General features: G+C 38.5%; 2 protein-coding genes across 8 annotated transcripts in view; both read left to right on the top strand.

The window, feature by feature from the left end:
- Nucleotides 1–5,592, top strand: part of LOC129202283 (macrophage mannose receptor 1-like) — a 33,827-nt gene extending 28,235 nt beyond the window's left edge. The window contains exons 26-29 of one of the 3 annotated variants that reach the window (XR_008575667.1): nucleotides 738–854; nucleotides 2,170–2,337; nucleotides 4,034–4,183; nucleotides 4,744–4,830. Coding sequence is in view for 2 of the 3 variants with exons in the window: in XM_054814766.1 (XP_054670741.1) it covers nucleotides 738–854; nucleotides 2,170–2,337; nucleotides 4,154–4,183; nucleotides 4,744–4,982 (554 nt within the window). In the remaining variant the exon portion in view is untranslated. Of the gene's footprint in view, nucleotides 1–737; nucleotides 855–2,169; nucleotides 2,338–4,033; nucleotides 4,184–4,743 lie in introns of all 3 variants that reach the window. The other 2 variants (XM_054814766.1, XM_054814767.1) reach the window with 2 other exon arrangements.
- Nucleotides 5,593–7,408: 1,816 nt separating this feature from the next.
- The window catches only part of LOC129202282 (macrophage mannose receptor 1-like), a 33,389-nt gene continuing 13,902 nt past the window's right edge, over nucleotides 7,409–26,895 (top strand). For 3 of the 5 annotated variants that reach the window (XR_008575666.1, XM_054814762.1, XM_054814765.1), the window contains exons 1-18: nucleotides 7,409–7,558; nucleotides 9,882–10,277; nucleotides 11,119–11,292; nucleotides 14,209–14,367; nucleotides 15,242–15,355; nucleotides 17,657–17,803; nucleotides 18,694–18,876; nucleotides 19,426–19,583; nucleotides 19,981–20,091; nucleotides 21,156–21,271; nucleotides 21,710–21,858; nucleotides 22,358–22,557; nucleotides 22,867–22,994; nucleotides 23,614–23,698; nucleotides 24,276–24,408; nucleotides 25,728–25,766; nucleotides 25,873–26,036; nucleotides 26,824–26,891. Coding sequence is in view for 4 of the 5 variants with exons in the window: in XM_054814762.1 (XP_054670737.1) it covers nucleotides 7,489–7,558; nucleotides 9,882–10,277; nucleotides 11,119–11,292; nucleotides 14,209–14,367; nucleotides 15,242–15,355; nucleotides 17,657–17,803; nucleotides 18,694–18,876; nucleotides 19,426–19,583; nucleotides 19,981–20,091; nucleotides 21,156–21,271; nucleotides 21,710–21,858; nucleotides 22,358–22,557; nucleotides 22,867–22,994; nucleotides 23,614–23,698; nucleotides 24,276–24,408; nucleotides 25,728–25,766; nucleotides 25,873–26,036; nucleotides 26,824–26,891 (2,594 nt within the window). In the remaining variant the exon portion in view is untranslated. The remainder of the gene's footprint in view (nucleotides 7,559–9,881; nucleotides 10,278–11,118; nucleotides 11,293–14,208; nucleotides 14,368–15,241; nucleotides 15,356–17,656; nucleotides 17,804–18,693; nucleotides 18,877–19,425; nucleotides 19,584–19,980; nucleotides 20,092–21,155; nucleotides 21,272–21,709; nucleotides 21,859–22,357; nucleotides 22,558–22,866; nucleotides 22,995–23,613; nucleotides 23,699–24,275; nucleotides 24,409–25,727; nucleotides 25,767–25,872; nucleotides 26,037–26,823; nucleotides 26,892–26,895) is intronic. The other 2 variants (XM_054814764.1, XM_054814763.1) reach the window with 2 other exon arrangements.

Below are 26,895 nucleotides of genomic sequence, written 5' to 3' on the forward strand. Positions count from 1 at the left end.
AATAACAATCACTTATTTTTAACATGGGGTGTGTGATCCGAAAGGGGTTGCATTTGCTGCCTGAAAGTCCTGGCTCTACCAGGTGGGCTCCCTGGCAGCCTGCAGAGCCAGGGAAGGGCAAATGCTTCCCTCCTCCATCTCAGAGGCATCTGGTCCTGGCCAAGACCACGAGCTGCTCCTTGGCCCTCTTCCCTCTACGCTGCTGAATCATCAGCTACCTCTCCCATGCTTCAGGAGGCTGTGAAAGAGAAAGGGAAGCACGATACTGCCCAAAAGAAATGAATTCTTTTGTTTCATATTTTTTTAGATCCTCTTAGCCCTCTTCTTCCACCACCATCGCCAGAAAAATTAATACTTCAATTTAAAATGCAAATTTGTTTGCTGCACAATATTACATGCTACATAATATCCTGTCAAACCATGAAGAACAAATAAATAATCATCTGTAATACCTATGAAAAATATTATCCAATCACTTGAAAATAATGTGCACTTTGCCTGGTGTTTAATAATCATCATCTTCACTCTGCTTTCACATCTTTAATTTCTGATGACATCACTCGGTGCTGTTCCCCTACAGCCGAACACTACTTTCTGGTGTCTATTTAAATCCTTGCTTACTACCTACTAGCAGGAGAGGTTTTATTATTAACCTTATCCTATATCAAAGTCTGTAACTACCACTGACCTCTATGGCAAGGAATACCTCCAATCATCTTCTCTTTGTTTTCTTATAGGTGGTGTGTTGACTTCTGTAGAAGATCTGGCTGAATCAAACTTTTTAGTAGAGCATGCAGACTTATATACAAGCAAGACAAGTGGCTTTTGGATAGGAATATACAGAAATGTCAATGGTAACTATTTTAACTTCTATAAATAATCATAAATAGACTTCATTAAATGCACAGAAATATGAATAAGATACATTGTTGTTTTTAAGGAACTAATTGAAGTACAATAGAAGCTAGTTAAAAACAAAAAGATAGTTTAATAGCATATAATCTAAAAATTCTATGAAGTTGATTGTTTTATCCAATAGATGTGAAAGCCTGTAGAAAAGAAATTTGATTGGCTTCAGTTATGGATCTTGGATATTGCATGGGTCCACCAAAGAGATGGCAGCATTGAGGGAACTGCCTCAATTCAAATATCTTGTCTATATCTGGTTCAGTAGCAAAGATGTGGAGAGGTGATAGGAATCTCTTGAGAGGCACAACCCAGAACATACTGTTCTTTGAGAAAGCTAGATATAACATGTAATTTCAGCTGTCCACACCTGAGGCAGTCATGGGGCCTCATTTCTAAATTCCAATGATCCAGGAATGGCTGTAATCCATGATAATTTTGCACATCTGCTTATAGTTGCAGTGTCATTAAGGACCTTCACAGAGGACCACAGCTAACGACACGTATCCATCCCTCTAATCTCAGACAGCCTGAGGACATGTCTCTTATTCCCGGTCTGTGAGAAAGCATTTCCCACCCCGTGTGCTCTGTGCCCCCGTGGGGAACATGTCCCGGCTGGCTCTTGTCTTCTCACAGCTGGAGAGCACCCACATGGGAGTTGGGGGTGTCTGGCTGGAGCCCACAGTGTCAAGTTTCTCTGTATCTCTGTATGGAGAAAATTAGGTTTCTGGCTATGAGAAAAAGAGTCTAGTGGAAAAGATGGATTTTTTGATTTTTTGATTTTTTAGATTCATTTAACTCATTGATACTTGAATTTTTTTGTTGCAGAGGTTATGCAAAAAAGAAATGTTTTAATTTTAACTAAGTGTGTATTTAAGCTTTACAGTAAAAGTTGCTTGATTTTCAATGAGTGCTGCTGAAATAATAATTCAGAATTATTCTTTTTTAAAAAAAGCCTAGCTTTATTTTTCAGTTTGAAACTTTAGTCCCCTAGACAAAAACATCGGGATATGTAAATTGAAACTACATTATGATTAGCAAATCTGCAAACCATAATTTGGAAAGGCATTTATATTGTTTTTATGGAGAGAATCAAAAGAAGTAAAAAGCATCAGAAAATAACCACAAAAGGATATTTTTAAGAAAGTAGTATTGATTTATTAGGCTGAGTAAAGTGACAATTTTAATATTAATATTCACTAATACTAGTGAAGATCTTTGATGTGGAACTATGAGTATTGGTACTAACATTTGCAATATTAGGGCAGCTGCTCTGGCAAGACAACAGTGCCTTGGACTTTGTCAACTGGGGTGAAGGACAGCCCTCGGAGGACCAGCTTGATTACTGCGTGGAGTTGTCTGCGTTCTCTGGCTATTGGAGTATCCTTCCTTGCTCTTCCCAAAAGGGTTTTATTTGTAAGAAACCAAAGAGTAAGTGACTTCTTTAATATTTTCTCTTGATGTTTATGGTTTTGTTCCAGTAGTAATAACACAATGTGGTCATTACAAAAGACCAACATAAAATGTTGTGTTTACAGACTTTTCCTTATCACCTGGGTCAGCATTCAGACAAAAATAATATGGATATAGAGAGTTATCCTTTCTTTTCTCTGCCCTGTTCATGTTTTATTGCTTCATAACTTAGATTTTCTTGTATTCTGTGATGAATATTCAATTAATAACTAAAGATGATCAATATTTTCTAGGAAATTTTTAAACTCCTTTGTCGTTTTGCTCCCCTCCAACACGCACACATATTTTCCTGCTAACATTCATATTCACCTTCTATGGAACAAGGATTGAATGAATAATTTGCTTCTCTTCCTCTTGCTGTACTATGGTACATGCTGTTCCAGTAAGAGATGGATGAAGCAATCCCATTTAAATAATAACAGAACGGAAGCATGATCCAGAGCGCGTATAGTGACCTTTGAAATAGTAAAAGTGTTTTGGTTAGCTTTTTCTTTTTTTTTTTTTTTTAATATTGTGTTTCTATGTAACTGAGCACCATCTGCTTTGGTCAGGAAGTAGAAATATCAGAATATCGTGAGCCAAGCAGCTATGTGGTATTTTGGAGTTTAACTGTTAATTCTGCAAAAAAAGTGTGATTTCCTGCCCTGTTTTGCAACCCTGTGGTTCGGGATGTTTCTGAGGGTCTGTCCTTTCACCTCCTGAGCAAAGCTGCAGCTGGTGGGAAAGCAGCCATACACATTCGTACTGGTATCAGAGCATTTTCCGAAAAGGAAAATTCTCCTTTTAGGGCGACTCCTAATCTTTTTTGGGTAGTCAGAGCAATAGACACTACAGAAAGATAATTCTTTGTTAACAGATATATTGGAAAGCAGAAACTCAGTGTCGACACATACTTTATTTGTTGGGTTTGACTGTGAGTAGCCCCCACATGCAACGCCGAAGTACAGAGAATATTCCTTTGCACCAGGTTCTCCAGCAGAACGGGGTTTCAGCACAAGCAAATCTTACATTACACGGAGCTCTGCATCCTTCCAAGGGGCAATTTAACAGTTGCATTTCCTTCATGTTCAGAAACACGCCGGAGCTTAATGCGTTGCTGTGCTTCTGCTGCGGCAGCCAGGCTCCCGGTGCTTCCTACACCGGAATGCGCACTCGGACTCTCCCTGCGGCTCCCGCTGCCCATGGGAAGATCCCCTCTTGCACTGGCCATCATCCAGCTCGCACCCAGCGCTAGAGAAAAATCTTGCAGATGGCGCCCTCTTTGCACGGCTGGGAAAAACTGCATAAGAAAGCTCCAGCTTACGAATGTAATTATACATGCAAATGAATTATGGTAAATTAAAATCTGCTGGGTCTCAAAGGAATCGTGTGCAGTGCAGGAAAATTGTCAAGCATCCTCAGCATTTGGTCAAGTTTTTCCCAGTCTCCGCGGGCATGCAGACCCAGTGAAGAGGGCAAGATTCATTAACCGGGCAAGAAGAGGGGGTCCATCTAAACCAGTCAGAAGAGATTATTTGGTTATTAAAAAAGAAGCAAGAAGGGGGCTTTAATATGCAAAAAGCTGCAGTTTTTATTACAGTGAATATCAGGTTAAAAATCAATCATACCTTTTCATCTCTGCTAACTTAGCAAATGTGCACCAATTCTCTTGCAGGAGAAGTGATGAGGTAACCTTGATGTGCAGGTTACCAGACCTTTTGCTAACGTGAAACTGTCAAGATGACAATGTGACCTTTTTAGATTTCGACTAAACATTTGTCTTTATCTTTGACAGCTGTTCTTAAAGCAGCTGCAAACGTGGAAGGTAGGATTTATTTTTCCTTCCCAATAGTTTCGGTGACATGTGAAAAGAAATACTTGGGCTTTTTTATGAATTGATATTTATTATTTATTTCTCTTTTATGTATTTATATGAGCTTAATTTACTTAGCTGCCATTGACTTAATTCCCAGAATAATTTAGCAGTTCCTATGAGACACTTAGGGCATCTCAGGATAACTAAATGCTTTGGTAAACAGATCACCCCCTGTTTGCTCCTTATTTTGCATGCTAAGATCTATGAAGGGGACTGACACAGACACATGATGATAGATTTTTAGAAAACTCTTATCCTAAAAACCCCCATACAATAATATCTACACCTTAATTATAGCTTCTTTGCCCACCCTCCTATCCTTGCCCGAAGAGAACAGTGGGAGAAGGCCAGGAGATGTTGAGGATATACCCCATTTCCTTCATAAACGTGGGTTGCTGATTAACAACCTGGTAGTTAAGGGGGAAATTAGACAAATAGTTTTCAGTATTTTTCTCATTTAGTGATGGCTACAGTACACCGACTTCTATTTGCTTTGTATTTATTTACAGATGCGAAAAAGAACAAAGCACATGGTCACATGAATATGTGGATGCTACCTACTCTGGTCCTCATCATTTTATTAGGGATGGGCTTCATAATTTATTTCTTATTCAAGATCAAAACTCAGACTGAAAGAGAGGCGAGGCGGTGCAGCACACTGCTAGAATACAGACATGTCCTAACCGGAAAGGAGGATGAAAATGATTCTACCACCGACAAAGAAAAAAATGAATACAGCGTTGTCTAGTGGGATAGCACAGCCAAACTATATGGTTAAGCTTAAAAAAAATTATTACTGGAACAAAGGAAATCTTAGTAAAAGTTACAGGCACTTGACAAACAGACACTATGAACTAAAATTAGCAATTATTCTTTTTGTATGGATTAAGAACTGTTGCTCTATGGTCTTTAAGAAATACTCTCAGGACTAAGACAGTACTGTATAAAATGGCTAATTAAACAAGCATGACAAGTAGCAGAACTACTGTAAATTTGGATTTAGAAGTTATGGATTAGTACCCTAGTGTTGTCTCTTTCTTGCATTTTGAGAATATATCTCACCACAGCGTACTGAAGAGAGCATGCTATTACTCAATAAAATGGTGTTTGGAATAAACAGAGATTTACATTAATTGGGTTTTTTTTCCTGTTATTGCCCCTGTTTTACACTCTTTACGCAAGTATCTTCCTTGCCATAGTATTGCAAGTGAAATGCATATACTTGTCCTTCATTCATGGCTTCAGCTTGGATTTTGCAAAACAAGTAAATCTTTTCAAACAGTCATATTCTATGACTTTGAATGTTTTGTATCAGTTATGAATATGAGACTATATCAATAAAGGATCTATATTTTACATGATAATACTTCAGTGTTGTTTAATTAGCATGCAGAGACATTATACGGTTTGGTGATCTAATGAGTCATTTACCCTAAGAGAGAGGCTAACAGGAGGAAACGCAGAAACATTAACAAGGCATACAACTAAAAAGAAATATAAACAAACTATCAAATAAAGTGGATGCCAAATAAAGCTGGAAGAACCCATTCCTTTTTTTATTTCATTTGATTGCTCATTTTAGGATGCTTTCCTTCCTGTCCTTTGACTCTCTGATAAACGGACTGACAACTGGGCACCGTATCCATGCGACCGGCCAGTAAGGCAGTGGGGCACACCACAGTGTCTTGGTAGTAAAATGCTTTAGAGGTTTGCTCTGCTTTTTAAGTTGTTGATGAATTCTATGTTGTCTACGACAGACTAAAGAAAAAAAAAAAAGAAAATGATCTCAAGGATCTCTGGGAAAAAAAGACCCTTAGAAATTGCATAAGAATTGTATAGGAGAGGTCATCAGGAAGGAGAGATTCAGATGACATTGGATTGCTGGTTTGTAGATATTGCAGTCAAACAAAACAAATTGCAGGGGACAGGCAATGAAAGGCATTCTGTACTCAAAATATTTTTACTGACAGTCCCCTTGATCTTACACATTTTTTTCCTTCATATAAGCTACAACACATACCCATATTCATCTTTTTTGTAAATACTGACACTAAATTGGATTCAGTGCTGTTTGATGGCTAACGATAAGCGCAAGGCAAATGAAAAGAGTAAGCAGATTAAAAAAACCCCAAACTCAAAATAATATCATTTTTTATAATTTTGATATGTTGATAGTCGATATTGGTAACACAGCTCTGAAAACCCTATCCTGTGTAAACGGGTTTCTTCTTTCACATTAAGTGATGTTTTGCCCTTGTAGAATATATTGTGAAATTTGTCTTCATGATAAAGCCATGAAAAATGAGAGAAAATTCTAAGGGCAATTTCTGCTGAATATATTTCCTCCTTTTCCTTCAAAAAAAAAAAAAAAACAAACAAAAAACCCACCACCAACGAATTTTGCTTCATAGCTGAAGTTGATTTCCACTTAATAAAGGGCTGCAGCTTGTTTGTAATGTTTGAGAATATTCCTCTTTGCTTGTCTCATTTACACTTGGTACAAAGAAAGAATTATTAAGTATTAAAATTTTAAATAATTTTGAAAGACAGTTTTGCCATCAAAATCTCTGGTTAACAGAAAGATTTGTAAAGATTTGGCTAATACATATTGGTTCTCCAGAGATAAGTTCACATGAAATAACAGCACAGTAGTTCTACCAGTTGATAAATCAGAGAAGATAAAAGCTAGGTGTATACATAGTGTCCAGTTTGTCAAGGTACCGGGCAAAATTAAATTGTCCTGTCTGGGTTAATCTTTCACATTGAAATAGTCAACATTGCTCAGTAAATCAAATTAAATGAATACATCTTTTGCAGCAGTGAAGACCTATCTGGCAAAGAAATTTGCACATACTTTTTTCTGAGTTTCCCAGGTACATATGAGATTTAAGGTACATCCATTTAAAGTGCACTCCCTGCTTCTTTGTGTTTGAGGGTCAGGACTATACAATCCCAGAGCAGAACCAAGAAAGTTAAAAATAATTCAGCGGAATGATGCCGAACTGCTCAAACTTTGCCACTTGCATTTGAATGGAAGGAAACTTCACTTTCAGATGCAAAGTTTGAATTTTGTAATTATTTATAGATTTCAAAATACCACATGTGACAGGGTATTTCCTTATTTAGAGCCCAGAGTTTTCTCTTTCAACTAAAACTCTCCAAAACTGAGAAGGAGTCAGTGCCAACTGGTTCCTTAAGGACGTCTACTGCAGCAATTAATTTCAGCTCATCTCTTCGTGAATAAGAACAAAGAAATGAAACACTTGACTTTTTCTACAGTCTTAGTTTTCCTCTCTTCCGTTCATACTGCTTTTCAGACACTCGGTGAGTCTTGTTTTTTATCCTCTGCAAAAGTGGATGTGAAAGTGGGCATTTTTGTTTTCCTGCTTGTTTCTTAGGCTCTTTGAGATTTTCACTGCCCTGCATTTCATACTCATTGTAACTGGAGCGGTCCACAGAAGTTTAAAAAAGATGCAGATACAGAGATGTTGGTTCACTTTTAAAGAGAGGGGAAGAGTCAAGATGAGGTAAAGCTGGGAATCAGAAGTTAGGAAAGAGTCATGTATGTGAATAAAGATTTCCTTTTGGATACAACTTAATTAGTGGTTATGTCTGCTCTGTGACGTATATCGACTTCACAGTGTGCTTCATAGTCCTTGTCTGTATATGTGACTGGGCTACAAAAAATGAAAAAGAGAAAGGAATTAAATAGGGTCCTGTATGTGTATCTCCTAGCCTTAGGATGAGGTTGTGTGGGATGAGATAGAGCTTGTGGATTGATGCGAGATGTAATACTGTGGCTGAGCAGATGCCACTGAAAAAAATATTAAAAAGATCAGAGTCAAGAATGGTCCTGGAATAACCACTATGGCTTTCAGAGTAAGGATGAGAGGTGTATTTAAGGCTCGGAAGTTGACCAAGGGCAGATCGCAGCTCCTTTTTGATGTAAGGATGGTGATGAGGTTCGAGGACATTTTTCCTCTATCCTTCATTAGATTTGTGGAGGAGTGGGGTACAAATCACAGCTTCTGAAAGCAGACTCTGTGACCTGTGAGCTGTGCCAGCACTAGCCTGTGCACAAAGTGGGTCTCCCCTCTGCTCTGCGAGCTGGGACCCAAACCCACGTGATGATAGCCCAAGCATGAACCTCACTGTTTCCAGTGAGAACTCCTATTATTAGACCCAAAAATACTATGAGGGGCAATAGCTGAAACTTAGGGCACTGCCCAAAGCAATTCTTTAGTTAGCAGTAAGAAATAAAAGATTTAATAAGATTTAAAACTTTCTGTCTAAATGGACAAGGAAAGAAGAAACTACATCTTAGCTCCAAATTTAGATCTGAAGAAGTGAAACTTCCATAGATTGCTAAACTGGTCAGAGTAACACAGGGAGAGCTCAAGCATTAAATACAGATATCCTAACAAGAACTATTCTTCCTGTCATAGCTTCCCAAAATTTCCCAGACAATTTCTGCTCTGTTCACTACTTAACATTGGCTGTGCCCTAACATCCTAGCCTTGTCCTACAAATTTACTTTAGTGTTTGGAAGGGTATCTCATTGTTCCTTATGTGGTTATTCTCAGATGGATATGGTGGTGATGTTTCCAGGTGGGGATTTGAGGCATAGAGAACTGAAGGGCAAAGCCTTGTCTTCCTGTCCCGTGGGTCGTAGAATATTCCCTGTAGTCCAAATTTCACTCCCTCGTGACCCAAAGCCAATGGGAGCTGTGTGCTACTTGCTGTTTTGAAAAGCAGGCGGCTGTGTTCGCAGACCGATGCCCAGCACTGAACGACCTGCTATACACGTCGGCAGCACAAGTGCAGCATGGGGCAGCCCTTCCCAGCAGGACCTACTTGTCTTGATGGGTTACTGAATTAGGCTGGCTATAGTCCTTTGGGAGTGTCAGCTAGCTTGTTTAGCACTCACATGTTGCCTTTCCATAACAACGCACAGGCACACACCTATAGTATCTTTACCTCTGTTTACTGCCTGGTGTGGGTTCTTGTGAGAATGTTTGTGATTTGATTGTGTGAATTGTGTTGAGTTCTCAAGACAGACATCCTAAGGAGAGGATACTGGAACAAGACAAGATAACAAGCCACTGTTCCACAGTTTTTAATCCTAAAAATCCCACCCAGACCATAATAGACTATGTCAATTACAGGAGCAAGAGTCACAGAAGGCTCACTCACTAGCTGTATTAAGCACAAATGCAACCCCGTGGAGAGGTACGCAACATGAGATAAATCTATAGTGCATGAAGTGGTGGCATCTTCCAAATCTTCAGTAAGGTCTCTTTTGGAAATCTTGAAAGAAATGTGTATTTCAGGAGGAATTTAGAAAAAAAAATCCACTATACTCAAGAAAATTCCACTATAGTGATGGCATTTTTGAAGCTGTCATGATATATTTTATGTGCTCTTATTCCTCTGTATTGTATTTACATGAGCTGCACTTATTTTTCCTTCCCAGAAAGAAATAAAAGTCTTGAAAATGCTGTTTGATCTTTGCAAAACTGACTTAGATTTACAGTCTCCTGACATGAGTCAGATCAGCATAAAATCAACAGCACATCTCTTTCCTCACAAGCTCCCCTCACCGTGTGCTCTCCATAAATACATTAATTCTGATTATTTTGTTTTACAGATAATGAAATATTTTTAATATACAATGAGGATACTAAGCTCTGTTTAATTGCTCAGAGTTCTCATGCAGTCACAACAGCTGCTTGCAACAAAAACACTGAGTTACAAAAATTCAGGTGGGTGTCTGATCACCAGGTGATGAGCATGGCATTTGCACAATGCTTGGGAGTGCCCTACAAGCAAAACCAGGCTAAAATTTCTTTGTACCCCTGCAACAAGAAAAGTGAATTCCAGAAATGGGAGTGCAGAAATGCAACCTTGGCAATCCAAGGGGAAGATTTATTTCTCAGTGCTGGCAAAAGAAAAGACAATATCATGCTGAACACAGGATCAGCGATGATGAGTAAATGGAAGATCTATGGAACAATGGATGATTTGTGTTCTAGAGGCCATGAAGGTAAAGTTTAAAGGTTAATCTTGACGATGTCCTGAACACAGTTGTTGCCTCATGGTTAGGGTCCCTTGATTTTTGCTCCCCTTAGTCTAATATCAGCTGTTCCACCTCAGGCAATGTTGGACAGGAGAATGATTTGATCACATTCTCAGGCCTGCATTCCTCCATCCTGGAGATGTATAGGTGTTTAGCTTCAGTAAGAATATAGTATGTGCAAAATGTGCATTTATTTTCTTTACTTTTAAAGCAAAAGATGGATCTAGGCCACTTTTAATTGTTAGCTTTAATCAAAGTTCTTTATTTAACTGTATTCTAGTACTAGCGAAATTGTATCCTCATTGTCAGATGAAAGGCAATAATCTTGATGTTTAATACTCCTATAGTACATATGAGGAAATAATTCCATGCACACTATCATTCAGTTCCTCTACAAGATTTCAGATTACAAAAAACACCACAACATTTAACAGGTAAATCAATGATTTATTTTTAGTGAATGATGGGAAGTTAAGCTACGTGAAAAATGAAATAATGCTATTTTTAGAAAATTATTTTTAAATATATGAGACAAAAATCACTACAGGTTTTTCATAGTTCTTGACTACAGTACGAAACTGCTCTATTTCCAGCCATTACAGCTGGCAATATCATAACTACATGGTGAATTGCAAGACCTATCGAGAACTTCCTTGGAAGACACCGCTGGTGACAGTAGGTCGCCAGTTACACTGGTGTAACACTTGTAATGCTTGCTCCACATACCCTTATGGAGAGTAAAGATATGTAGAGAATTGTGTCCCCTGGATTCCTTTACCTATATTATCATCTCTCTTTTGCCCCCCAGATCTGTTTACACTGTTGGGAAATGCCAACGGAGCTCCATGTGTCTTCCCCTTCCAGCTGAGTGGTAAATGGCACACCGGGTGCACGGCTGCCGGCAGGTCAGACGGCTTGCTCTGGTGTGCAACAACCACCGACTTCGACGCAGACTATTTGTATGGGTTCTGTCCAACTGGCGGTAAGTCCCAAATGCTGACATAGATGCTATAACACAACACTGTTAGGTGAATATATCAACACTGAGACGCTGTTACTAATATGAAAGGGAAAAGCCTTGTAATGACTATTTTACTCAAAAACGTCTCTGCCATGCCATAACGTTCCTTACAGAAGAAACAAAAATGTTTCCTATGAGTCTACAGTCAGGCTGAAAGTTGTCTAGGTGTGTCCATCAGTAGCTAACACCCAGGAAACGACCCGTACATTTTAAATATGACTGCGTTCAGCATAAAATCATCTGAAAGTTGAGATGCTATTCACAGCCCAATTGTCTCATTGCTATTTGTGGCAACAGTAGTATAACCTTTTCTACCCATGCAAATCCCTGTTCTGTATCACAGGACTGGTCTACAGTCCATGGGAAGATACAGCTTGTTTTCTGAAAGACATAAAATAAGAAGATCGTCTCAAAGATCTTACTGAAATAGCATCATCGTCAGCCTTTCCCTTGCAATGTTTCAGATAACATTACAGGATACTGTCTGAACAGATAAATGTATGTCTGTCTGAGTGCAGAATGAAGGACACCAAAATACAGTGCTAATGAAGGTATTAAAAATGCTGCCTCAGACCTCATTTTTCAGTGCTATATCACAGACTCACTATTTGTCATTTTCATAGGAGTACTGCACTGGGAAAGCAGGTTCACCTCATTATCAACCACCAACTACCACCACCATTTTCACTGATATTACTGAAAATTATTTCCTGGTGCAATAATGCATGCAGTACCTTGAAAAATCCCATAACATCCTCACTGTATAAACTGGTAAACATGAAGTATTTGGCATCATAAAATTCTTGGGACACTATCACTAACACCTGAGTCTACAATTAAAAAAACCTGTTAAAAATCTGAAGTGAATCAGCAATAAAGAAACAGAATAAAAAATAGAAAACATTTTTCTAATGAATTATTCAAGAAATTCAATATCCTTTCCTCAACGAAAGAGGGGAAGTTATAATCACAGCTTATTAGCACTTGTCCAGGGAAAAGTTTTGCAAACAGAGAGCTCTCAGAAAACAATTTCTAAGTTCCAGTTACCTAAAACACATGAAGACTAGAAATAAGGAATAAATTTTTAAAAATCTTAGAATCATACAATCAATCATTTAGGCTGGAAAAGATCTTTAAGATCACCGAGTACAACCATTACCCTAACACTGCCAAGTCCACCACTAAACCATGTCCCTCAGCACCACATCTACATGTCTTTTAAATACCTTCAGGGATGGGGACTCAACCACTTCCCTGGGCAGCCTGTTCCAGTGATTGATAACCCTTTCGGGGAACAAATTATTCCTAATATCCAATCTAAACCTTCCTTGGTGCAACTTGAGGGCATTTCCTCTCGTCCTATCACTTATAACTTGGGAGAAGAGACCAACACCCACCTCACCACAACCTCCTTTCAGGCAGTTGTAGAGAGCGATAAGGTCTCCCCTCAGCCTCCTTTTCTCCAGACTAAACAGCCCCAGTTCCCTCGGCCGCTCCTCATAAGACTTGTGCTCCAGACCCTTCACCAGCTTCGTTGTCCTTCTCTGGATATGCTCCAGCACCTCAATGTCTTTCTTGTACTGAGGGGCCCAAGGAGTCTAGTGAGGAGTGAAGCCTCATCGGTGCTGAGTACATGGGGACGATCACTTCCCTAGTCCTGCTGGCCACACTATTTCTGATATAAGCCAAGATGCTGTTGGCCTTCTTGGCCACCTGGGCACACGGCTGGGTCACATTCAGCTGGCTGTCGACCAACACCCCCAGGTTCTTTTCTGCCAGGCAGCTTTCCAGCCACTCTTGCCCAAGCCTATAGCACTGCAAATGTAATTAATGATGGCATAGTTTGAAAAGCAAACATTCCCTCATTGGAAATGTTTGCATTTCAGTTGTATTTCAGCCAAGAATTAATTTGGGCATAGCTTATGAGCTGCTGAACAGGTTGTCAGAGTAGATTATGACCAAGGTGCAGTTTTGCTTTATTGATCTCTTTGCACTGTTTTTTTTTCACCTGGAGATTATCAGATTTGATAGGGGAAACTGAAAATAAAGGATGAAAGGACCATCTCTGCTAATGTCAATGGAAAACCCTCTTTTACTTATGTTGTGGTTTTACCCCAGCCGGCAGCTAAGCACCACGCAGCCGCTCGCTCGCTCCCCCCCCATCGGGATGGGGGAGAGAATTGGAAAAGTTAAAGTGAGAAAACTCGTGGGTTGAGATAAAGACATTTTAATAGGTAAAACAAAAGCCGCGCGCACAAGCAAAGCAGGACAAGGAATTCATTCACCACTCCCCATGGGCAGGCAGGTGTTCAGCCATCTCCAGGAAAGCAGGGCTCCATCACGCGTAACGGTTACTTGGGAAGACAAACGCCATCGCTCCAAACGCTGCCGGCCCCCCCTTCTCTTCCCCCAAGCTCCTTATAAACTGAGCATGACGTCATATGGTATGGAATATCTCTTTGGTCAGTTTGGGTCACCTGTCCTGTCTGTGTCTCCTCCCAACTTCTTGTGCACCCCCAGCCATCCCGCTGGCAGGGCAGTGCAAGAAGCAGAAAAGGCCTTGGCCCCGTGTAAACACTGCTCAACAATAAGTCCATAGAACAAAAACATCTCCATATTATCAACACTGTCTCCAGCACAAATCCAAAACATATCCTCACACTAGCTACTATGAAGAAAATCAACCCTCTCAGCTAAAACCAGGACAACTTAACAAAAAGCAAGCAAACCCCCCAAAAGTATGGGTTTTCAGGGTCTGAACCTTATTTGCTCCAGAATCTCATTGCATAAGTAAGCTTGCAGTTAAATTTTGTAATAACATTTTGTGTAAGATGTTTCTAACAAACTGCATTACTAAATCTCCTTTCTTTCACACAGACAATGACAGATTTTGGAGTACAGATCCTTTGACAGGAACCTACTACCAGATAAACTACCAGTCAGCTCTCACGTGGCACCAAGCAAGGAAGAGCTGCCAGCAGCAGAACGCAGAATTGTTAAGTGTCACAGAGATACATGAACAAATGTATCTAAGAGGTGAACTAATAAAAAGAGTGTCTAATAGTTCTTTTGATTTATTACAAATGTTTCAGTGCTTTAATCACATTACAATGAATAGCTGATGTAACAATAGTATATGTACTGCAAGAGAAATAGCACAATTACTATTGTATATAATAAATATTATATAAAATATTATTTATTATAGATATAAAAATGTACTTTCCATATAAAATTTAAGCTTTTTATAGGTGGAACTTTTGCCAGTTGTGGAATTTCCATTTGATATTATTATTATTATTATTATTATTATTATTATTATTATTATTATTATTATTTCAAAGAAAGTTAAGAATTTCCAGCTAATTAACCAAAAGTTGGCTCAAGCTCAGAAAAAAAACAAACCAGAAAGGGACCTTACAAGAAGGAAGGAAAGTCATTATTTGACTTTTCTGTTAAGAAATCAGTATTCTTCACATATATCTAATGAAATAGATTTTTTGAAATATCATACAAATTTTATACAAAACACTATTAAAAATCTAAAGACTTTCTGGATTTATGCATAGACTCTGTAGAATGAAGGCCTTGTATCACTTGCATCACAGTCAAGCAAACTTGTAACATAAATATTAACAATAGCAATTCAGTATTTCAGTTTTCAAAGCTTAATGCTTACATATAAATGTAGAATAGCACTAAATTCAGAGAAACCAATATGCAAAACAGTCTTTTACCATTCTCTACCCTTTAACTACAGAATACTCTCTGAATTTATCACCAGTAAACACAGATTCTGTACTGAACTTAGAAATCACTAAGTAGACACATATTATCTTCCTCCAAACTTTGAAAATGCAGAACATTTCCTAAAAAATCTCATTAGAATTCAACTCTTTTGATTACCTAGATCTGATTGACAGCAAGAGATCCCCTCTCTGGATTGGGCTGAACAGCCTGAATCTCAACAGTGGCTGGCGGTGGAGCGGCGGCATTCCCTTCAGATACTTTAACTGGGCACAAGGTAGTAACTGTTTTTTAACAGTTTTTTGGAATGAATCTTTCCCAGCAGAATGCTGAATGCATATGATTTACTGTCCTGTAGTATTCCCCATGAACATGAGGAAATGGAGTTGAAAGCCTTATGAGACGTGAGATTAAAAAGCTGAGAAGGATGCTTTTCTTCACTGGATATATCACAAGGAGTTTCAAGCAGAAGAGTTAAATAAACTCGTCTCCTATCAGAAGCAGATAAAGTGAAAAGCACTAGTTGAGGTGTAGCATGCTAGGAATGCCTCCAAGTCAGTTAAAACCTCTGTGTCTCTTCAGCTCTCACAAGGGCTATCCGACCCCGCATCCTGCAAGGACTCAGCTGTCAATGAGCATCAGTCTTTCAAAGCCTTCCCCTTCACTTTTTATGCTTTTCCTCTTTTCTCTCCTCTTTAACATTCAAGAAAGACTGTAAATGGAGTTCACAGCATTAGCAGTTTATCTTTGAAAGTCACTTAATGTTTGCCATGGCAACAGCTGGTTGCAGCAAATGCTGAATGTTTGCTGCTCAGTAAATGCACACATATTCTATCTTTTGGCCTTCCCCAAGTCTCAAAGGTGCCACCTGTTTTTATCTGGCACAGAAGATGTAGGGAAAGCCCAGAGCTGTTGAGTCTGGTAGAGGATTTTCTACCTTCTACTGAGCTGATCAAATTCCTTAAGCCCTGCAGAGAAGAAGAGCAGCTGGCTCTCAGGTCAAGCAGCCCACACCCTTGGAGCTCCTGTATCCCCACATGATGGCTCTTATGATGAGTTAGTCTACACATTTCCAGTTTACTGCAAAATTATTATAAGTTGTATCTTTTGGAGGGGGAGGAAAAGAAAAAGTAAATCATCGCTCTGTGGACCTCTCTGAGAAAAGGAAAACACTGCCCATTCCCCAAGGACAGTGGTCCTGGTGAATCTCGTGGAAGGCTGGCTGCAGAGGCAGGCAGGGGAGAGACACGCAGAAAGTGTGAGGGCACGTGAGGAGGCTAGGCTTGCAGCAAGGAACGTATCTGCAGACAAGTTCCAAAGGGACATGCAGAAAGGACCTTTCCAAAGGACCTGAGTGTAACTTTTTTGTTCCAGCACACCACTGAAAGCTGCTGGACCAGAACCTGACACAGAAATGAAATACTCCCTTGCAAGGGCATTGTGAAAATGAGATTTGTTTTCACATGTGATTTGGTATGCCTCATCCAACAGATGTGCCTTATATTTTATGAATTCCATATTATTATTTTTGTGCTCTGCTAAACACAGCTGTAGAAACTAGAAGCCATTTAACATGCTCCCATAAGGAAGCCTACCCTGTCAGGCTTTCACCAGTCTAGGTTCCCACCACTCCCTACTCAACTGGCAGACATCATACCCCACAGATCGGTAGCATTTTGCTTTTGTCTAATATTTTAAACAAATAACATTCATTCACTGAGTTTGGTTTAGCTCTGCATTGCAGAGCTAGAACTCTAATTTTCAGGTTTTGAAATGTCTTTTTATTATTAGCAGCTGATGGCTCTTACTCTGAAGAAGTCTTCTCTCTTCACGTCTGTAGAATTCCTTGTCTGAATATGAACTATGTTAAGATGCTGCCTTACTGTGTTCCTGCACAAAGATATTAGCTCAGACTGTGTCCTCTGATTTCATGAATGTAACTGAGTGTGAGCTCATTAGTCCTATTAACATAACTGGGTCCTGACCACAAATTGTGTATAAAACTAGATGTTTCACGAGCCATGAAAATATGAACTCTGATCTCCTACGCAGCGTGTATGGCATTGCAACTGTAGCAGCACCGGGTACCCCTTCAATGCCTGGACATTCAGTCCAGCATCTACTGACTAGGCAACAACATAATTTATTCTGCAGCTGGTTTTGAGCTACATGTTCCTCAGCAGATGTATGGCTGACCCCTATGCACAGGCTGATTAAACAGGTGAGGGGACGAGGAAAGGACTTGCTGCAGCCTTTCCATCAGTGCGGGCCCAAAGTTTAGTCTCTCTTCTGTGCAAGTGAACAATTTTCACAAAACTTATAGGAATGTCTTATTTTTGAGACCACTATTCTGCAATCAAATATGGCAGAAAGTGTGAATTATGCAACAAGGATCTAAAGAAATGTTTTGATGGGTACTTTTAAATTACATTTCCTTATCTCCAATAGAAAAATAACTGTAGCAATGAAGTCATGAGTCTGTAACTGACACATGAAAAGGCTGGAAGCAAATTGTTCTTTCAGCTGCTGACATAAAACTTGTGATACATAAAAATAATTTGTTTTTTATTCTATGAAGGAAGCCCTGAGCCTGAGTCTGAGAAACTCTGTGCAGTACTAAATCCCAGAAGAGATGCTAAATGGGAAAACCAGCCATGTGAGCTGAAAGTTGGCTACATCTGTAAAAAGGAAAACTCCACACTGGATCCTTTCATTCTTCCATCAGGTATGTCAAGCAAATAAAAAAGCCTTTGATGAAGACAGAATTTGTGCCACTGAAATTAAATTTCAAAGCTATTTACAATAAATAATAAAAAAGCATTGTCATTTGTTGTTCTGCTTTGATGAGTGGCACAGAACAAAGCATGCTGTTATTTCTTCAACCAAATATATTTAAATACTGGAAATGTTCCCGGAATCCAGTAACCACACAAGAAATTTTTATTTCATGTTATTGCTTACAATTCCTGACTAAGGTCTAAACCATGCACTATCACAAAAGTATCACGGACTGTATGGATGTGAAAATAAAGTTGGGGATGCCTCACCCTTCCTGACGTGCATTCTAGTGCAAACACCGAGGCTTACTATCACTGAAGGCTTGGAAAGATAGCACCAATAGGCTCAAACCGCCTTCTCAGTGGGATTGCCTGTAACCTAGAAAGATGGCAAGAAAGAGCAAGTTCCTTCAGGCCACTTTTCTACTACGCTTTTCTCTGATTTATTTAATGAGACTGAGTATGGAAAGCCGCATCTGCAGAGAATAACTTGTGCTGCAGTAATAATGCCTTTATGAAATATGCAAACCATAACTGAGTGCAGTATATTGTGTGAAAACACTGTACATGGAATTCCAAAATATTCCTCTGTCCAAAAGTGAATACTGGAAAAGTGGAAAAGTGTCCACTAGTGAAGCCTAGTTACCACTGGCTCCATTATTTTCCTCTTTTGCTTAAATGTAGTATGTTTTCTGTAAAAGTACAGTGTGTAAGTTACTGCTTTTTTGTAATCAATTTTCATTCTAATTAGCTAATTAACTGATTTCAAATGTAATCACAGTTATTTTAGACTTCGGTTGGCACGTTTTAAAAACTTGAAATATCTATTGTTTTTAAGGGGATGCAGAGCCTGTTAAATGCCCAGAAGGATGGTTGCCCTATGGAGATCACTGTTTCATGGTTCATAGAGACCCCAAAGTATGGAGAGAAGCCCGAATTTCCTGCAATGGGAGCAACGGCGATCTGGCCAGTATCCACAACCCTGAGGAGCATGCCTTCATACTGTCTCAGCTTGGCTACAGTGAGTATTTCTACAGGGCAGTGTTTGGTACAAATGGAGAGTTATATTATTAGAAGTCCTTCAGGATTTTAAAAAAATAATTCTTATTTGTTTAATATGAATATTTATAGGGAAGCCTGCAGATATATAGGTTATAAATAAACAAACACCAGAAAACCACAAGAGGAATCATTAGTGCTCTCTTCATTTTCTTTCTCATTCTTTTAATTTTGATTTTCATTTGTTTTTCACTGCATGAAATCACTTGAGGGAAATAACAGCTCTAGTTACTGCAGTATTTGGGTGGATTATCTGCCTCAGACACGTTGTAGCTGTAGACACAGTAATGGACTTTAACTAATAAAGCTGAGGAATCTCATTTCCTGCTGGTATCTCATTTTTTAACTTCTTGAAAGAAGAATGCGAATTAGATCTTAAAATAAACTCCACTGTCATTTAATCTTGATGAATTTGTACCGTAGCATGGCAATTTCAGCTCATCCCCATAAAATCTTTCTCCTGCGGACTGTTTCAAGTCAGGTACTAACACAGGTGAATTTCTGTTCTTAGAAGCTGTGGATGAGCTGTGGATCGGTCTGAATGACCTCAGCACTCAAATGTACTTTGAGTGGAGCGATGGGACTCCTGTGACATACACCACATGGTTGCCTGGAGAACCAACCCATGCAATCAATGGGCGAGAAGATTGTGTCATTATGGCAGGAGAGGTAGAATCATTCCACATCTTTGTAGCACTATACTATTTGATTTTTGTTTCTATTTACAGTTTTATTATGAATGTAACTGAGAAACAAATCAGGGAATGGTATCTTTACTCATTAAGAAATATGGTTGTTCTAAATTAAATTTAAAATTAAATTGGAGGTAACTAGATAAATGTTCATATTTGACTGTGAGTACATTATATGCCAAGCAGACCTTAACAGTCTCTCTGTGACAGCTTAACATAACCTCACAATTAAGCCCAAATACTTGGAATTCATTAGAAAGTACAGATCTTTATTCTCCCATTGAAGCAATATTTAAATAAAAGTAATCAATAACGTTTCTAAAGGAAACAGGTTCTGCCTCACTGTTTTTCACTTCTTCCCAAATGGCATCTAGGACGGATACTGGGCAGACAGCGCCTGCGATAGAGAGTTAGGTTACATCTGCAGAAGAGACCCACTACAAGGAGTTTCTGGAAGAGCAAAGACTGATCCTGCCTGCCCGCAGGTAAGAAGAAAGCGTAACCAAGAAACTCAAGCTCCACTTGACATTGAAACTGTCTTTTTTTTTTTTCCCCCTAAGAAGTGTGATTGTGCATCAAATTCAGGGTGATAGTTTTCACTTCATTCCCTTATTTAAAATAAAGTTATTTTGAATTTTTTTTTTTTGTCAATATGAATCAGGCCCATTACCTTTCAGAACCATCTGTGAAAGAGGCTAAAGCCGTTACTGTGGTTTTCTGCATATTTGTCATCTTATTCTACAACCATCTACGGTTATCTAAGATGCAGTAGAGACTGGGATGCAGGATGATGACAAATCTCACTATTGAAGCCAAATCAAAACATCAAATAGCTTTTTTGAGAGAATTTGTTTTTAATGAGTTATTGTATCCTACTACTTTTTTTCCTTCTCTTTTTTCACTCTTTTTACTTTCCTATTTACTACTGTTCTACATTTAGTAACATTTCCCACAACCCCATATGAGACGCTAGACGGATTTAGGCAGCAGCCAAATACTGAACACAGATTTCATTCACCTTTCTCAGATGCAGCAAGCAACTCTTGAGCTGGTATAGAAAAGTGACTTGGAATTCAGCTGTAATTTTGAGGAATTTGCTTTTCAATAGTCTTTATACTACCTCTTCAGTCAGACTTTTTAGGTGAGCTGCTGAGTTAAATCAAGTAGTTGGTCTAGTTACTGTTCTCTTAAACTGGAAATGAAGTCAGGAAACTTGACTCAGGATCTCACTATAAGACAGGCTACTCTCTTCGGTTCTGAGCAAAGAAGTATTTTACTCGCTTCTGAATACACTCTCCATTCTGTGTGCCTCTGACTTTTTTATCAGTTAAAATTTATTGGTTACTAATTGTCAAAAAAAGGGGGACTCACATGCATTAAATCTCTTCTTTCTGGATGTTTAATTTCCATTAATCCACTGGAATTCAAATTAATATATTACTGCATTAGGTTATATTAAAAATACGTTGATTTAAGAGCAGACACTGAAAGTCAAGCACTATAACATAGGCTCTTTTTACTGCAAATCTATTCCACATGTTCTTGACAGGGCTGGGAAAGACATGGTTTTTACTGCTACCTGGTTGGACATACCTCTGTAACGTTTTCAGAAGCAAAGAAAACCTGTGAAAGGAGCAGTGGTTATTTAACAAGTGTAGGAGACAGGTATGAAAAGAGTTTAAAAACTGTACATCTGATGGAATAATCTTGGAATTTTATAAAATAGTTGAGAACTTTTTAGGGGAAAAAAAGTGTGAAACCAGAAAACCAGAATATCCTTTTTCTGGAGAAAAAAAAATAAAAAAATCAGTAAATACACTAAGTCTTTTCTACGTAAATGTATTTTACACATTCATGTTTTCCAGTACTTTACTCTGAAAAATCCAGTCCACAGCTGCTTCTGTTCTGTAAGGAGCAGTTTTTCAGTGTAGCACACCTTCACCTAGCTGGTCCATCTGCTATCCAGTTAGGCAACGTATTTCCACTTAGAAGGAAACCTAATGGAGACTCCATTCTTTCCAGTCTTGTGTAGTTCAGGGTGCTGAGAAATGGCAGACTAAGGGAAAGCTAGGCTTAATCCCCATCTGACTCCTGTCATTTCAGATATGAGCAAGCCTACCTGACCAGCCTCGTTGGTCTGAGCTCTGAGAAGTATTTTTGGATTGGCCTCTCAGACACGGAAGAGCAAGGGATGTTCAAGTGGGTGACTGGTGAAGGTGTTCTGTACACAAACTGGAACGCAGCAATGCCTGGTACTCTGCCATTGGAGTAACTTTATGCTACTAAGGAACTTTCTGTGTTGCAATTCCAAACTGTTTCCCAGCTTTGCTAAAACACATCCATGATGACACATACGGACGTTCCGCATTTGAAATAGGGGTGTCTTTGATACAAGCTGCCATGAAAATATTTCATTTCTGGCTCCTGGTTGCTTACAAGAGCAAAATCAAACTGAGCAGAAAGGGTGCAATCCTTTCCAGCCCGGGTGACAGGCTGCCAAATCCTTGCAGTGAGTGGCGTAGGAAAGAGGCAGGCAAGGGGTTGTTCAGGCACTTGTAAAGCTTTTCAAAGGGGAGAGAAGATGATCACGGACTCCACTTGCTGGTTTCCTCTTTTTACAAAGCTCTTCCTTTGAGCAGACACCACACTTAGTATTTCAAACAGTGTTTTGTAAATGAATTGCATGAGTTGTAAAAATGTCAGGGGAACCACTTTAAAACACATTTCAATTTTCTTTTATATCTCACAAAGGAAATGAAGCCGGTTGTGTCACCCTGAGGACTGGAAATGCAGCTGGACTATGGGATGTTCAGAACTGTGAAGTAAAGGCAAAATTTATCTGCAGAAAACTAGCTGAAAAAACTACTCTTCCTCTTAATCCTGAAACCGTTTCTGATTCCAAATGTCCCTTGGGTTGGGATACAAGCAATAGCACTAATTCATGCTTCAGAGTAAGTATTAATTTTTCCAATAGTCCTACTCGTGAGAAAGAGAACCAAATAGATAGAGTGTCTAAACTTCAGAGAATGGCACATCATTGCACAAATCTAGTAAGCATTTACACAACTCTTCATGGAAATCACTGCAAGTATCATTCTATCAGTGATACATAAGGTAATCCAAGTAGTATACTCTTTAATCCATATTATATATGATAATTGTAATGGAATGTTTTCCTATTTTGCTTATACAAGGCTGTGAGTAGATTTATTTTTAACATGCTTTACAGCATAGTATTCTACCTAAACAATTATCTATAGGTTTTTGTGAGAGAAGAAAACCAAAAGAAAACATGGTTTGAAGCCCGAGATTTCTGCAGAGAAATAGGAGGAGACTTGGCTGCCATTAGAAGTGAAGAAGAACAAACAGTGATAGAAAATTTATTAATGTAAGTAAAGAAAATATCTAATAATTGATATTTTGATGTAACAATACTTTATATAGGAATAAAAATATTCTTGTGTTGCTCCCAAGATAATTAGTTGAAAATCTATATCTGTTTATCATCATAGTCATAAGAAAAAGAACTGAGAAAATATTTCATATGGGTACCATTTTCAAAGACATTTTTAGAGTTCCTAAAATTTGTCATCATCTGTAAATCTTTTAAACTAAAAAAACCCCAACCCAACAACTAAATATTTTGAATGCTTCTCCTTCAGACTAATTTCTAAGTTTGTTCACTGAACCATTTTGAAACTAAATTCCAGCAAATCTGAACATTTTATTTCTCAAAAAACACTATAATCACAGTATCAATGAAGAAAAACAATGATGTGCTGAGTTTTCAACACAACCATTTGCAAAGTAGAAATTTTTAAGGCACGAACTTCACTTACTTGCTAATGGGAGTTTGCTGACCAACACCATTTTGCTATTTTTAAAATTTCTACTCTACTTAAAGTCTTCAATAAGTGTGAGAGTTATTGTCCTGTGTAACTTGCAAAATTTAACAGAGCTAATCACATACCTCCTCTTCTTTTATGATACATTTTTTCACACTCTAGAAAAAAATCCCCACCATCCCCTTTCTGGATAGGTTTGCAGTGTTTGGATCCTGACGGTGGGCTTTCCTGGAGTGACGGATCTCCGGTGAGTGTTTGACCTTGCCAGTTTCTTTCTGTTCTGACTTTTTTGCTGTCGGAGCCGTTTCCATGACAGGTGTGGATGAAAGTTGTACAAGAATTCCCCAAAATGTCTACCTTGCCACTAGGTAACTCTAAATCATTATTCTTCATATCACTTTGGAAAATAAAAAGGCCAATAAACCCTGAAGTTATACCATCACAACAGTGGTAACATGGAGTACTAGTTGCAGCTACAGAGGCGATTATCTAAGTGGCAAATATATGAGAAAGCTCTCTCCTGATTTTTATGAGTCTCTGGTGATATATTGCCATGTTCCTTTCCCCTGCTATTGATTTATAACCTCATTTGATTCGAGTGTTCATGGGACTGCTGGAGTCTGTTAAATGCTGCGTGAACCCAGAACCTTTCTTTTTTCTTGTGGAGTGACTGTATTGCTTCAATAGCCCACACAGGCTGCACAGCCATGGGAGGAAAGCAAGGAGTGGTTTGAAACTTCAGTGCTACTTTTCCTTCCTTCCTTCCAAAGTACAACTTTTTTGCCTGTACGATAATAAAACTCAAAGTTGTGTTTCTTCTGTAGGTGAATTACAAGAAGAATTATTATTACAATACTGCGTTTGAATACTGTGGAGCAGTCAGTGAAGAGCCTTCCACGTCATGGATTACGGAGCACTGTGAATACAGTCATAACTGGATTTGTGAAATAAAGAAAGGTAGGTCACTTTTTACTCTAAACTCACATTAGGAAGAAATTGAAGCTGAATCTATCAAAACAGGAAGTTCTGCAAGTTACATGATTGTAGAAAATGCGGTTGATTTCACAGGAGTTTTGCATAATGCAAAATAGGTCAAGACATATAAGTACTTTCAGAATACAATGTTTCAAATGTAAAACTTTTTTTGTTGTTTAATTTTAAAAAAATATGATAAGCTTTACTGAAAATATACTTGTTTATGTAATTCTAGAACTGTAGAAAATAAGGTGAAAGCAACCTCAGGGGCTTATCTGGTAAAGTCCACTGCTCTGCCCAAAAAACAGATTTTTGTCAAAACAGAAGCTTTGACTGACGTGAAACTGTACATTTCTTGGAACTTTTACTTGCAGGGAATTTCCAAGTTGAGGGCTAAGGGGGCAGAGAGGGAGAAAGAGAGGACTGCAATTTGAAGAAGAAAAAAAAAAAAAAGATTACTTTAAATCTCTGTAGCCTTTGTGAAGTGAAACTTCTCTCCTCTGCTCAGGTGTAGCTTGAATGCTACACAAGGACACATTAGTCACCTACTCTAAATTAAACATGACTACCAGCATGCTAGAATTGTTACCTTTGTAAGATGACATGTAAAGAAACTCCTGCAACAATAGGCTTGCTGTAATGAAAAGATGGTAATCCAAACTTCAAAATTTATATACTTTAAGACAATAGGCAGGCTCACATCTTCCTCTCATACCAGCCGCAAAATTTTCTATGATAATACTTCTGTGTTTTTGTTGGGTTTTTTCCCCCAAATGTAACTACTGTTGAGAAAGACATCCAGCGAAATAAGAGAGGACTCAATTATAGCTTTATATTGAGTTGCACATTTTACTTCCAAGTGTTGGTTTGGTGTCTCACTAGGCTCCTTCACACAAGCAGTAAGAGTTAATGTTTAAAGTGATACTTTTCTAAATAAGATAATTTCTGCACTGCTGAATTATTCAAAATAATCTGCATTTTCACTCTTTAGTTTTCTTTCTGAAACAAGTACTCATTCAGACTAACTTCAGTCACCTAATTCAGGCAACATTCAGCACGTACAAGATGCATTTATCAAAAATCTACCAGGACAGAGATGCAGGGCTATAGTACATCTGTTACTCCCTGAACATACATTTTTGCTCTGCACCAAAGATACTACATAAATATAGTCTGCATTTCCATGTGTAAAATATGGAAAATTGGTAGACATTAAGATACTTTCCACTGATTGAACATTTCTACTGGCTCAACATTTGGGAAACATTTTACATCTTCATTTTTTTCCCATTTCACTACAGGGACACCCTTGAAACCAGAAGCTCTGGGCCCTTCTGCTGGTAAGTTTCTGTTTATTTTCTCTTATCTAAAGGATGGTATCATCTAACACCACCAGCTTTGTGTAAGGACCAGGAAGACTACAGAGATTCCTCTTCTGTGTTGCAGCATACGAAGTCACGGAAGATGGCTGGATTTTAAAAGGGGACAAACAGTATTTTTTCAGCACAGAAAAGACCTCTATGGAGAAAGCCAGAGCATTCTGCAAAAGCAGTCATGGAGATCTTGCTACTATTGGAAATAATAGTGAAAGAAAATTTTTGTGGAAATGCGTAAGAGGAAATTTGACTATGTTATACCATATATGGCCTATACAACCTGCTGCATATGCTTGTGAAGTACAGGAGAATGCGCTTCTTGCATAACATTACTACATTTTATTAGCATTAGATTTAAATGTTCAATGAAAAAGTATTTATTCTACAGAACAGAGTTTCTCTTTAGGAAAATAAATACCATTTACCATTTACTAGGGTGGGTATATTCACAGGCACTGCCTACACATTGCCTGGGACGGTTCTGACGGGCACATGCCAAAGCCATGGCAGGACCATGCTGACAATTTAAAAGCGTGGATGTTGCCTCAAACCTCTGCCATCCTGGTTGGTTTCCTAACACCAAGGTAGCCACACAACCTCCTTTCTATTTCACATTATGAGATGCTTGCTTTTATTTTGTGGGAAAGGATATGAAAGGAGGAGAGGACAGACAGCTTGAGACACAGGAATTACTGGCTGCTTAAGAACAGGAAAGTACAAAAAATTTTTATACCAAATTTTTTCTGAGGTCTTCCTTGTTTCTTTTCAAATTGAGAACACAACTTTGAAAGCTTTAATCATCCCAGCCAAAACTGGGAAAGCAGCAATAAAGATAATAAAGCAAAAGTATGTATGGTATCGTATATACTTCATCAGGGGTCCTCTCTGGTGACTACACGTGATCATTTATACAATGTGTATTCATGTATTTGCTTCCATAGCACAAAAATGACACTTTTTTCATATTAGAAAACTACTAAATATTAGAAAGCACTAGCTAAAAGTATATTTTTGTGTCTAGATCTTAAAAAATGGCAAATTGGAGTCATATCTCATAGGATTAATACGGAATGCTGATCAACAGTTTAGGTAG

The sequence above is a fragment of the Grus americana genome, chromosome 2 (genome assembly GCF_028858705.1).
Source record: "Grus americana isolate bGruAme1 chromosome 2, bGruAme1.mat, whole genome shotgun sequence".
Taxonomy (NCBI): Eukaryota; Metazoa; Chordata; class Aves; order Gruiformes; family Gruidae; genus Grus; species Grus americana.